The following is a 14,696-nucleotide window of genomic DNA, read 5'->3' as shown; positions in this document are numbered from 1 at the left end:
GGTCTATATGGCAGCTATATCCTTATCTGAACCAATCTGGGCCAAATTGAAGAAGGATACCTAACACAAGTGACTGCCTCAAAATTCAGCAAAATAAGATAATAAATATGACCGGCAGATCGGTCTATATGGGAGCTATACCAAAGTACAGTCCAATATAGCCCATCTTCGAAATTTAACTACCTATGGACAAATAAAGAACCTGTTCACAGTTTCAGCTCAATATCTTCATTTTTAAAGAGAGGAGCGTGTTTTCAACTGACTGACAGACGGACGGACATGGCTAAATCGTCTTAGACTTTTACGACGATCAATAATATAGATACTTGATAGGATCGGAAATGGATATTTGAATGTATTGCAAATGGAATGACAAAATGAATATACCCCCATCCCTCGGTGTTGGGTATAAAAGCTCATAAGGCCAAAACAGAATAAACGCGTTGAGCGTCGCGTTGTAAAAATGCATCTCCGCACACAAATTCGACAAAAGCAGTGAAGAAAAGTTAAAAAATATTCATTTACAGGTAGTGGCAGTTGCCCAACAACATAATATTTAGTGCTTTGAACTTTCAAAATCAGTGATTTTGTGTATGTTACTAGTTCGCGCCATTTTTAGTTGTTTGTTATAGTTCTTAACTATAATACACACACACAAGGAAAACTCGTTGACAGAGAGTGATTGTACTTAGCTGTTAACGGTACACTACCTGGTAATTTTGTCATGCTTGAAAAATACATCATTTACGAAAACAGCAGCAGCGAATAAAGGTCAATCTGGACTATATTTGACAGGGACGTTAAGGAGGATGGGCTCAAGAACTTACATAAATCGGGAGATTGGTATATATCGCAGTTATACCCAGATATACCCCGATCTAGACCATACTCGATATGAACATCAAGGGACCTAACACAACTCATTGTGTCAAATTTAAGGGAAATCGGATCATAAATGCGCTTTTTTATGCCCAAAACCTTAAATCAGGAGATAGGTATGTATGGGGGCTACGTCAAGATATAGTCCGGTCAAACTTAACCTACCTATGGACCAAAAATTAATTTGTGCAAAGTTTTAGGTCAATATCTAAATTTTTTAAGACTGCACCGTCATTTCAAAGGACAGAAGGACGGACATGGCTAGATGGTCTTAAATTTTTTCCACGATCCCACAATCAATAATATTCTGCATTGGGTTGGAAATGGACATTTCAATGTGTTGCAAACGGAATGACTAACCCCGATCTTTCGGTGGTGATAGCTTTACGAGAGTGGCAGACTTAAGCATGTCCGCCTATTACGCTGAACGCCTCAGCTCAAATCCTGGAGAGAACATCAAAACAAAATTTCAGCATTACCCAGTGGGAAAAGGTATATGAGAAGGTAATCGATAACCTATATTGGTTGTTAATTACAGAATCCATTATTCTTAACACGGGACATGTCATAGGAAAAGAATAAATTCTTTTTATTTGTTTAAAGAAAACATTATATAATTAATTTAATAGAATACATTATTAAAGAGTGCTCTAAGACAAACAACTGCCTAAAATTGCAAAATCAGTTCATTGGTCGATGAAAAAAGTCAAAAAAGGTCTGTTTTAGATCATGTATAAAAAAGTTTTATATGAAAATTCAAATTTTTAAATACTGCTTTGAAAAGATTTGTCTTGTTTGAACCGTTGAGTGGAGCGGACGTATTGTTATTTCACTCCGCAAGTATTTTCCGTAACTCGTAATAGGTCATTATTTTTGGTAGAAAAATTTAAATTTAACCTGTCTCCTTGTGTGGAGAGAATGTTCCATTTACAGAAAGCGCAAAATACCTGGAAAGGGCAAGAAAGGCCACTCTTGCCCCATACACCTGCAAGAGAGCCATTGGCAAATGTTGGGGGTTTAGACCGCGAGTCATGCATTGCGTGGTGGACGGCGCTTCAAAAATCCACCTACTGCTCAATACTTAACCGGATCCCAAGGATGGCTTGTTTGTGCATCACAGCCGCACTGAGGACGACACCATCTAATGCACTGAATTCAATGCTACATCTTATGCCTTTGGACATGGACTTCTGTTCGGATGGTTCCAAACTAAACGACGAGGTGGGCTTTGGGGTGTACTCTAGAGATCTAGAACAGGTCACATCGAAAAGGTTTCCCGACCACTGCAGTGTGTATCAGGCAGAGATCCTTGGAACTAAGGATTGTCATAAATATCTTCTCAGACAGCCAGACACCCATTAAATCCCTAGAGAACGTATTTCTGAACACAAAAACCGCCATCGACTGTCGCAGATCTCTCATCGAGATGGCTGAACAGTTCAAAATTCACCTGTTATGGGTGCCGGGCCACATAGATATCGCAGGGAATTCTAAAGCAGACGAGCTTGCGAGACTAGGAACTACCTAACACACTCCAGGGCACTGGAATTTGTTGGTATGCCTCTAGAGACATGTAAGTTAAGTTTTTAGGACCAGGCCCGAAGGGCAACGAATGATATATGGTCACAAAGAGGGGGCTGTGAGCATTCCAAAACTATGTGGCCTCATCTAGACTTAAAGGGGTCTACTGTTTTGCTTTCATTGGCTAGAACAGACGTCTCAGTCATTTTGTCCGCCATGACAGGTCACTGTCTTATCGGAAAACATGCTGACAGACTGAAGGTTGCCAGCAACGACTTTTGCAGAAGCTGTAGGGACATCGAGGAAGAAGAGACTATAGAACACATTCTGTGTGTGTGTGTCCCGCACTAGCAATTAGAAGGAGGTCTACTTTAGGTTCTAATTCCTTTGAGAACCTGTCTGATTTAGCGGATGTGAACATTCGCAAGTTATTGGACTTTTTAAAGCGATCTGGATGTTTCAACGGTAGAAACTAGATGAGATCTTCCTTTTTCTGTTCCTGCGGTATCACAATGGACGAAAACGTCTAAGTGAGTCTGACAGCAGACTGCCTCTTCAATCTAACCTAACCCAAAAAATCGTCTTTCATTCTACACAACTACAGGCAAACTGAATCATGTAGCCTTTTTGACGCGACAAGATGACAACAGCAGTTAACGGAATTGCAAACTGAAGAAGAATCGTCAACCTCAAAAACATTACATTCCAACATCATTTGATATGGTATTATACTCGGTAATCAAAGTGCAAATTTTGGTCAAATTAAATTACCTCCTTTATTATTTAAGATATTTTATAAAACGTCAATTGTATAACGAATTATATTATGTATTCCATATATAAAATATTCACCATTTTCCCACTGGGTAGTTATCCTCTCCTTGTGCTGGCGACTCTTACTCAATGTAATCAGTCGTGTAAACTTCTCTATAAAGAGGTGTCGTCATGCGGCATGCCGTTCGGACTCGACTATAGAAATCGGACAGCACGCATTGACATGTAAGAAATCTGCCTCCTGTAATTGTCCTACATTAGTTTTAATTAAACGTAAAAAATTTCCTAAAGCTCTTCTGTCTTCTTTCAAAATGCCTTGCGCTTCTCTCAAGTCTGGTATTGGTTTTTGTTCTTATGTTCTCACGAATGATGCCGAGATTTTCGGGCGTCCCCAAAAACACATGTCCAGTGCACGAAAACAGAGTTGGAATCAACCCATATGCCGTGGAACCAGGCTAAGGTTTTGGCCAAAGATAGTGCTAGATGGAGATGGATGCTTGTCTATGTTCACACTGATCCGTTTGCTAATGGTCTCATTTTATTGTAATATATTAAATAAACTGCAATTGTAAATATATATTTACAATTGCAGTAAATATATATTTACAATTGCAGTTTATTTAATATATTACAATAAAATGAGACCATTAGCAAACGGATCAGTGTGAACATAGACAAGCATCCATCTCCATCTAGCACTATCTTTGGCCAAAACCTTAGCCTGGTTCCACGGCATATGGGTTGATTCCAACTCTGTTTTCGTGCACTGGACATGTGTTTTTGGGGACGCCCGAAAATCTCGGCATCATTCGTGAGAACATAAGAACAAAAACCAATACCAGACTTGAGAGAAGCGCAAGGCATTTTGAAAGAAGACAGAAGAGCTTTAGGAAATTTTTTACGTTTAATTAAAACTAATGTAGGACAATTACAGGAGGCAGATTTCTTACATGTCAATGCGTGCTGTCCGATTTCTATAGTCGAGTCCGAACGGCATGCCGCATGACGACACCTCTTTATAGAGAAGTTTACACGACTGATTACATTGAGTAAGAGTCGCCAGCACAAGGAGAGGATAACTACCCAGTGGGAAAATGGTGAATATTTTATATATGGAATACATAATATAATTCGTTATACAATTGACGTTTTATAAAATATCTTAAATAATAAAGGAGGTAATTTAATTTGACCAAAATTTGCACTTTGATTACCGAGTATAATACCATATCAAATGATGTTGGAATGTAATGTTTTTGAGGTTGACGATTCTTCTTCAGTTTGCAATTCCGTTAACTGCTGTTGTCATCTTGTCGCGTCAAAAAGGCTACATGATTCAGTTTGCCTGTAGTTGTGTAGAATGAAAGACGATTTTTTGGGTTAGGTTAGATTGAAGAGGCAGTCTGCTGTCAGACTCACTTAGACGTTTTCGTCCATTGTGATACCGCAGGAACAGAAAAAGGAAGATCTCATCTAGTTTCTACCGTTGAAACATCCAGATCGCTTTAAAAAGTCCAATAACTTGCGAATGTTCACATCCGCTAAATCAGACAGGTTCTCAAAGGAATTAGAACCTAAAGTAGACCTCCTTCTAATTGCTAGTGCGGGACACACACACACAGAATGTGTTCTATAGTCTCTTCTTCCTCGATGTCCCTACAGCTTCTGCAAAAGTCGTTGCTGGCAACCTTCAGTCTGTCAGCATGTTTTCCGATAAGACAGTGACCTGTCATGGCGGACAAAATGACTGAGACGTCTGTTCTAGCCAATGAAAGCAAAACAGTAGACCCCTTTAAGTCTAGATGAGGCCACATAGTTTTGGAATGCTCACAGCCCCCTCTTTGTGACCATATATCATTCGTTGCCCTTCGGGCCTGGTCCTAAAAACTTAACTTACATGTCTCTAGAGGCATACCAACAAATTCCAGTGCCCTGGAGTGTGTTAGGTAGTTCCTAGTCTCGCAAGCTCGTCTGCTTTAGAATTCCCTGCGATATCTATGTGGCCCGGCACCCATAACAGGTGAATTTTGAACTGTTCAGCCATCTCGATGAGAGATCTGCGACAGTCGATGGCGGTTTTTGTGTTCAGAAATACGTTCTCTAGGGATTTAATGGGTGTCTGGCTGTCTGAGAAGATATTTATGACAATCCTTAGTTCCAAGGATCTCTGCCTGATACACACTGCAGTGGTCGGGAAACCTTTTCGATGTGACCTGTTCTAGATCTCTAGAGTACACCCCAAAGCCCACCTCGTCGTTTAGTTTGGAACCATCCGAACAGAAGTCCATGTCCAAAGGCATAAGATGTAGCATTGAATTCAGTGCATTAGATGGTGTCGTCCTCAGTGCGGCTGTGATGCACAAACAAGCCATCCTTGGGATCCGGTTAAGTATTGAGCAGTAGGTGGATTTTTGAAGCGCCGTCCACCACGCAATGCATGACTCGCGGTCTAAACCCCCAACATTTGCCAATGGCTCTCTTGCAGGTGTATGGGGCAAGAGTGGCCTTTCTTGCCCTTTCCAGGTATTTTGCGCTTTCTGTAAATGGAACATTCTCTCCACACAAGGAGACAGGTTAAATTTAAATTTTTCTACCAAAAATAATGACCTATTACGAGTTACGGAAAATACTTGCGGAGTGAAATAACAATACGTCCGCTCCACTCAACGGTTCAAACAAGACAAATCTTTTCAAAGCAGTATTTAAAAATTTGAATTTTCATATAAAACTTTTTTATACATGATCTAAAACAGACCTTTTTTGACTTTTTTCATCGACCAATGAACTGATTTTGCAATTTTAGGCAGTTGTTTGTCTTAGAGCACTCTTTAATAATGTATTCTATTAAATTAATTATATAATGTTTTCTTTAAACAAATAAAAAGAATTTATTCTTTTCCTATGACATGTCCCGTGTTAAGAATAATGGATTCTGTAATTAACAACCAATATAGGTTATCGATTACCTTCTCATATACCTTTTCCCACTGGGTAATGCTGAAATTTTGTTTTGATGTTCTCTCCAGGATTTGAGCTGAGGCGTTCAGCGTAATAGGCGGACATGCTTAAGTCTGCCACTCTCGTAAAGCTATCACCACCGAAAGATCGGGGTTAGTCATTCCGATTGCAACACATTGAAATGTCCATTTCCAACCCAATGCAGAATATTATTGATTGTGGGATCGTGGAAAAAATTTAAGACCATCTAGCCATGTCCGTCCTTCTGTCCTTTGAAATGACGGTGCAGTCTTAAAAAATTTAGATATTGACCTAAAACTTTGCACAAATTAATTTTTGGTCCATAGGTAGGTTAAGTTTGACCGGACTATATCTTGACGTAGCCCCCATACATACCTATCTCCTGATTTAAGGTTTTGGGCATAAAAAAGCGCATTTATGATCCGATTTCCCTTAAATTTGACACAATGAGTTGTGTTAGGTCCCTTGATGTTCATATCGAGTATGGTCTAGATCGGGGTATATCTGGGTATAACTGCGATATATACCAATCTCCCGATTTATGTAAGTTCTTGAGCCCATCCTCCTTAACGTCCCTGTCAAATATAGTCCAGATTGACCTTTATTCGCTGCTGCTGTTTTCGTAAATGATGTATTAAAAAAGTGCTAGATGGAGATGGATGCTTGTCTATGTTCACACTGATCCGTTTGCTAATGGTCTCATTTTATTGTAATATATTAAATAAACTGCAATTGTAAATATATATAGATACATATATATATTATATATATATATATATTTATATATATATATATATATATATATATATATATATATATATATATATATATATATATATATATATATATATATATATATATACATATACATATATATATATATATATATATATATATATATATATATATATATATATATATATATATATATATATATATATATATATATATATATGCACTATTAGACTATTTAAATTGATGCATTGGAAGACAACGTTGAAGCATTATATATATATATATATATATATATATATATATATATATATATATATATATATATATATATATATATATATATATATACATATAGTGTGCCAAAAGGTCCAATTTTGGCATACTTTTTCCAACATTTCGGGCGGTATCTACGGAATTAATGCTTCAATGTCTTCCAATGCATCAATTTAAATTGTCTAAAGGCGTTAAATCGCACAATCTAGGCGGCCAATTCACTGAACTCGACTCTCAATAAGTCCTTTGTTTCGCATGTGGCAACTTCTTGCAGAAACCACATGCCATGCAAGTCAAGCTCTTCCACATTGGACAAAAATATCATCTCACGATAGCTCTCACCATTCACAGTGACGATTATGGCAGCTATATCTAAATCTGAAACGATTTTGTTCAAAATCAATAGTGTTCGCCCTTGGTCAAAAAAGGGACACGAGCAAAATTTCATGATAGTCGGACAAAAATACGACTTGTACCTTTATCACAAGAATACATCGACAGACAGCCATACCGAAATCAAATCAGGAGCCAACTACCGGAAAGCAATTAGAGCGATAGCACGCCTAATTGCTTTCCGGCCATAAGAAAAAAAATTACAAGTCTTCTGCTTCTGTCGACAATATTGACTTCTTGCGTGTAATCATTGTACATTCAGCATAACTTAATACACTACTTAATAATAATAAATTGATTTGCTTTTGTCTCACTATCTCACTATATGGGGTATAAATAACTTCCTTGAAGACATGGATTATGCGGATGAAATATGCAGTGTTGATCACTAAAAAGCAAAATTAGAAAGCTTGACTGAATATACTGCTAAAGTAGGTCTGAAAATATATATACCTAAAACCTAAATTTAATCTTAAAATTGAACATTACAGGAAGGTCGAAAATAAACCAATTTTGCATTTGTGCGACATTTGTGTGGTACTGTATGGCAGCTATGTAAAAACTTCTCCCAAAATAGGTGTCGCACTGCGGCACGCCGTTCGGCTTCGACTATAAAAGGGAGGCCGCTTATTAATGAGCTAAAACTTGAATCGGAAAACACTCATTTATATGTGAGAAGTTTGCGCCTGTTCCCTAATAGAATGTTCATACGCAAATTTGCATTCTATGGTTCCAGACTAGATGACAACGTGGGCTTTAGGGTATTCTTTATAGAACTAAGGAGGTATCAGATAAGGTGTCATCACTGTAGTGTGAAACGATAACAGATTCTTGCAATTTACATCTTAACGAAGCGCAGTGGGGGGAAACAGATACCAAAATCAAAATTTTCATTAGCGCTTACGAAATTTTGAAAGAACCAGCCTTATGTAAACCCTTCCAACGATTTTAAAAATGCTACCCATAGATGTAAAATTTTTAGTTTAGAATATATGACGGCTCATAGTTGACCAATTTTCCGATTCGAGTCCGATTTCAAGTGTAATATCTGGAAAACTAGATAAGACCCTAGTAGGTGCAGGAGCTAGCATGGGATGTGAATGTTTGTCACCTCGAGCATTTCAAATTTTGAAATGAAGTGCAAAATAAGCGTGCATAATTCGGTCCGCATGATCCTTTAAACTCGTCAAATTCTATTGGGTTGCCCAAAAAGTAATTGTCGGTAATATAGTAGTAATATAGTCGGCGTTGACAAATTTTTTCAACGGCTTGTGACTCTGTTATTGCATTCTTTCTTCTGTCAGTTATCAGCTGTTACTTTTAGCTTGCTTTAGAAAAAAAGTGGGCGAAATTTTGTTTACATTTGTTTGTTTGGCGTCAATTTTAATATGGGTACCATACGTATTGAAAGAAATTCATTTAACAAACCGATTCAACGCTTGTGATATGCACCTTAAACGCAATGAATTCGATCCGTTTTTAAAACGAATCATAACTGGAGATGAAAAATGGATTGTTTACAACAACGTTAGTCGAAAACGATCATGGTCCAAGCATGGTGAACCAGCTCAAACGACTTCAAAGGCTGATATACACCAAAAGAAGGTTATGCTGTCTGTTTGGTGGAATTGGAAGGGTGTGGTTGGTTCCAAGGAACCAAACGATTAATTCGGATGTTTACTGTCAACAATTGGACAAATTAAATACAGCCATCAAGGAGAAGCGACCAGAATTGTTCAATCGTAAAGGTGTCATATTCCACCAGGACAACATTAGACCGCACACATCTTTGGTCACTCGCCAAAAACTGAGTGAGCTTGGCTGGGAACTTTTGATGCATCCACCATATAGCCCTGACCTTGCACCATCAGACTACCATTTATTTCGATCTTTGCAGAACTCCTTAAATGGTAAAACTTTCGGCAATGATGAGGCTATAAAATCGCACTTGGTTCAGTTTTTTGCAGATAAAGGCCAGAAGTTCTATGAGCGTGGAATACTAAATTTGCCAGGAAGATGGCAAAAGGTTATCGAACAAAATGGCAATTATATATTTGATTAAAGTTCATTCTAAGTTTTAATAAAAATGCATTTGCTTTCTTTTAAAAAATCCGCAATTACTTTTTGGGCAACCCAATACAAATGAAACAATTCTATTGGGTTGCCCAAAAAGTAATTGTCGGTAATATAGTCGGCGTAGACAAATTTTTTCAACGGCTTGTGACTCTGTAATTGCATTCTTTCTTCTGTCAGTTATCAGCTGTTACTTTTAGCTTGCTTTAGAAAAAAAGTGGGCGAAATTTTGTTTACATTTGTTTGTTTGGCGTCAATTTAATTATGGGTACCACATGTATTGAAAGAAATTCATTTAACAAACCGAATCAACGCTTGTGATATGCACCTTCAACGCAATGAATTCGATCCGTTTTTAAAACGAATCATAACTGGAGATGAAAAATGGATTGTTTACAACAACGTTAGTCGAAAACGATCATGGTCCAAGCATGGTGTACCAGCTCAAACCACTTCAAAGGCTGATATCCACCAAAAGAAGGTTATGCTGTCTGTTCGGTGGGATTGGAAGGGTGTGGTATATTTTGAGCTGCTTCCAAGGAACCAAACGATTAATTCGGTGTTTACTGTCAACAATTGGACAAATTGAATACAGCCATCAAGGAGAAGCGACCAGAATTGGTCAATCGTAAAGGTGTCATATTCCACCAGGACAACGCTAGATCGCACACATCTTTGGTCACTCGCCAAAAACTGAGTGAGCTTGGCTGGGAACTTTTGATGCATCCACCATATAGCCCTGACCTTGCACCATCAGACTACCATTTATTTCGATCTTTGCAGAACTCCTTAATTGGTAAAACTTTCGGCAATGATGAGGCTATAAAATCGCACTTGGTTCAGTTTTTTGCAGATAAAGGCCAGAAGTTCTATGAGCGTGGAATACTAAATTTGCCAGGAAGATGACAAAAAGTTATCGAACAAAATGGCGATTATATATTTGATTAAAGTTCATTCTAAGTTTAATTAAAAATGCATTTACTTTCTTTTAAAAAATCCGCAATTACTTTTTAGGCAACCCAATACATGTCTGGAATATATCTTATGGTTTATTAGATATTGGAGTTAAAACAACTGTTTTTGAAGTATTTGGCAAAGGTATAGTTGGTATTTTTCATATTGTAGGACTATATCTTAAGCGATTGCGGATCTGATTACACCATTGGAAAAAATAGATGTAAGTTAAGGGCACACCCCACAGCCACACAATTGTATCATTGCTTCCATTCTAAAGTTGGTCTGCTCATGTTGGAGTAAGTGGAGTCTGGGGGTTTGCTTCTAATTATATAGAGGCTAATGCAATTTGCCCTCGAACATTCCATTAAAGAATAAGCTCCATTAACCTCAAACATAAGAGACGTCGTTTTTAAAACCAGTTCATGTACCCCGTCCCGACGTGCCTTCCTTTTTTGTCTTCATAGCACAGGCGTTCTTAATAGAGCTGACATTAGGAAGCAGTTCAAGGACCATTTCATGAATATTATTCAGTTGAATGAATTAACCTCCAGCCGGTACGACCAGAATCTAAGGAGGGAATATAGACGCTGAACCAGAAGCAAGAGAATGGGTGAAATAAATGCTGTATTATGTAAAAGAATCGGTGCATAGATGTCGTTTTTTCATTTTCATCAAACTTCCTACTGAATCAGATAATAATTATCACGTATAGGTGTCCGTATATGGTTACATTTCCATGACTTAAAGCTTATAAACAGTGTTATACTCCACAAGTCTTAATCCAACTCCCTAAGAGAATGTAAGTCCACTATGATTACCGCAGACGAATTGAGTTGTGACGCACTATGGTATGAATCAAGCCCACAACATATAGCCGAACATGCTACTATTGCGACTGCCGGGCGCTTTTTTTAATTATTAAACAAAAAAGTTGCGCCCTGCTGCATTTTATAAACAACGGTTTATTGCATCATTCGATACCCTATATAAACAAGTTGTCTTAGCTGCTACTTGTTTTCTCATACTTCAAACAGCCAAATTGACTACAACTTCCTTAACAGACTAGTAGCTAGTGAACGCCCAATTTCGTTACTACAGTACAAACTCGGTTACCGCACTAATAGAAATCGGCGTAGTTTGTAGAAGTTTACAAAAATAGTAAATAGAAGATTTATTTTATTTAGCCCAATAGCGGCTTGGTGGTAGGCGAGTAAAATAGAAAACATAGGGCAACATCATCCAACCTAAATGACAATGACTAATATGTAACGCAGCATATGTATTCAATGACTTTACGTTCTGGAAACGTTTAACATTTATATATAAAGAATTATTTATATATAAATAAAATGTTTGTTTTGTTGATATTTGATTTCTTCGGATTTCGTGTTTATCAACGTTAAAATACAAAACACTTAGCGGGAAGAGAGTTTTGTTTGTCTATGAGCTAGAATAGCAAATAAAACCGACCAAAAAATAAGGGAGTGACAAGCTGCTTACCGGACTTTTCATCGATTTCTTCTTTGCTGTCATTCAAAGCCAAATTATTTTACAATTTGTGAGCTTAAAACATGCAAATATAATATTTTATCTGAAATTATAGGAAATACAATGTTTTAATTGTTTTATGTTTTGGATTTCTGTGGGTTTTAAGAGTTGCGATAAGTTACCAATAATGCCAATGGACAGCTTTCATAGAGAGTGAAAGAGTTAATTTTGGCATTCCATGTAAACAGAATTATTGGTTAAAACGGCACTTTTCGGTTACAACAGCCGCGCTAGTTGCTTTCCTAGTTTAAAATGCAGTGTTTTTTACCCCAAGCATTAAGGCGTCGCGATTAAAAATGCAACTCTGGAAACAAATGTCAAAAAATCAACCCGGAAAAGTTAAATAATTTTTAACTTGAAGAACTAAAAACAGTACCTACGTGTGACACCGGAGAATGATGCTCGCTTTCAAGCGTCAAAATTGAAAATTTTTCTGCTTTGCTTTTGTAGGTCAAAGTTGCAGTTTTGCAAAGCGACGTTCATTCTGTTTCGGCATAAAGAAGTATTCTTGTACTTCCTTATACTGTCGGTGTGTTTTCAGGAATAGCGATCAACTAAAAACTAACTGAGTTATTTAGGAAAAGTGAAGAAAAAAAAAATAGTTGCATTTATAAGACATTCTTTTATGTTCTGTGACAATAAGCGATTACTTGGGCATAACGAGAACCACGGTAATCGAGTACGCACTGTATTCCCAACAAATAAACAATGTCTTCACATCGTTATAATAATGTTAAAACCACTTGGCTATCGAAGTAATCGGAAATAATTTTCCGGTTGATGCTATGCGTTTGGACATTTGCGGATGAGAAATACATTTTTCGTGTTGACATACCCATTCTTCAAAAAGCCAATCATTTTTGCTGCTGCCGCTGGTACACTTTGTAGCTGGAATGCTGCTGCAGATGTTGTTGACAAGTTTTGACTCCCAAACAACTAGGGTGAACGCATGAGTTATTGTTCATATTTAACACAGAATATACATAATCGTAGATACATACATAAAGAGTGATCCTTTCGCGTAGTGGGGCACAAGTCTTATTTGTTTATCTAGTTCGAAGGCGGGAGGAGATAATGTTTTCTTATATATTGTGACTTTTGTTTTCATTAAGTATGTATGTATTTCTTCAGATTTGTTTTTTCTGTTTTTGCTTTTAAACACTTCGCTTTAGTATATCGCTTTGACTGACACTATGAATGCGGCGGAATGCAAATTGAGCTGGCGTTGTGACGACTACCAAGCAACAGTTGTTACTGAAAATCTCCGGTCTGCAACACATTTCTTATTTGCAGATATTTTCGTTATACCACGTACAAATGTCTGCACATATGACGGTATGTGTGTGTGTGCGCTTATACATACGAACGCGTAGAGTATATTTTTATGCAGCACACATACATGAATACTTCGATGTGTGGACAAACAGACATACGTTTCTTAACATTCATTTATGTTTTTCCTCTAGTTGTTGCTGTTGCTGTTATTTTATATTGTGTATTTGTTGTTTTCGCTCAAAGTAAAGTTGGTGATAAGATAAGACATGCCCCCTTTCTTCGGTCGGAGCACACAGTATTACACTCCAGTATATTGATCACTTATTATATCAGTACCCAAAGAAAAGTTACCATCAAATGATTGGCATCAACCTTTGGAAACACATCCATATCAGCGCCGAAGACTCAATATTGTTCGAAGATCAAACGGTCAGAGGCAAATGTTCCCGCTGTTTGTCGCAAATTTTCTACAGCTCACCTATTTTTAACCGATCGCGCATGTACTTTATATAGTCACATCAGTATAGATATGAAATAATATACATATAAAGAAATTTATAAGTTAAATACAAGATAAAATTATACATTATATTTTATATACATGCTAGTGTATTTATGTATTTGAAAAATTCAAATTTTATTATAAGGAGTTTGAAAATAAAAATTTGGACCAGTGACAATATCGGGAAGGGGACCGTGTTTTGTTTTCAACCAACATGATTAGTGAGCACAAATCTATTTGTAAACGAACTCGGTAGAGAACATTAATTCTTCGATGTCATCAAGCATCACATTACTGACGACTCCAACATTCAGAAAAATTGTTATCTTAAATATGAGTTAATAGCATAATATCCTTTCGTTCATGAATATATCCACGTTTACTTAAAAATTCTTAAAGAGTTACAAAATTATCATTTTACAAATAAAACTAACTTGTCATGGGTATAGATGAACGAATATCCTTGGAATAAGATTAAGTTTTCTAAACATGGGTAAAAACGTATCATTGTTAACGATACCTATTCTGATATGTATAACTGAAAGAACCACTTGAAAAAAAATCGACTTTTAAAGCAATATAACTAAATTGTTAATTTCAGTTTCTTGAGTTCACAGCAACATGCTCAAAATTAAAAACAATTTAATAACTTTTAACATTTAGGCTTAAAAGAGGGTGCGGATATTAATCTGCCACGCCACTATGGATATACACCTAAGCCAGTGCCTAATTGTAAGTAGGTTTATATCTATTATTGTGTCAGCACTTAAGTGCCGGTGTGTGTTGG

The 14,696-nt window shown here is 37.0% G+C and overlaps 1 protein-coding gene across 1 annotated transcript in view; it reads right to left on the bottom strand.

The window, feature by feature from the left end:
• LOC106084910 (phosphoenolpyruvate carboxykinase [GTP]) overlaps positions 1 to 13,473 on the bottom strand; it is a 68,696-nt gene extending 55,223 nt beyond the window's left edge. The window contains exons 1-2 of the mRNA XM_059369298.1: positions 13,134 to 13,473; positions 12,968 to 13,068 (exon numbers count right to left, since the gene is read on the bottom strand). Coding sequence (XP_059225281.1) covers positions 12,968 to 12,990 — 23 coding nt within the window. The 5' untranslated portion in view covers positions 12,991 to 13,068; positions 13,134 to 13,473. The remainder of the gene's footprint in view (positions 1 to 12,967; positions 13,069 to 13,133) is intronic.
• Positions 13,474 to 14,696: the final 1,223 nt, after the last annotated feature.

This window comes from Stomoxys calcitrans, chromosome 5 (assembly GCF_963082655.1).
Source record: "Stomoxys calcitrans chromosome 5, idStoCalc2.1, whole genome shotgun sequence".
Taxonomy (NCBI): domain Eukaryota; kingdom Metazoa; phylum Arthropoda; class Insecta; order Diptera; family Muscidae; genus Stomoxys; species Stomoxys calcitrans.
The sequence above is the reverse complement of the archived record's forward strand: the minus strand, read 5'-3'. Positions and strand labels throughout refer to the sequence as shown.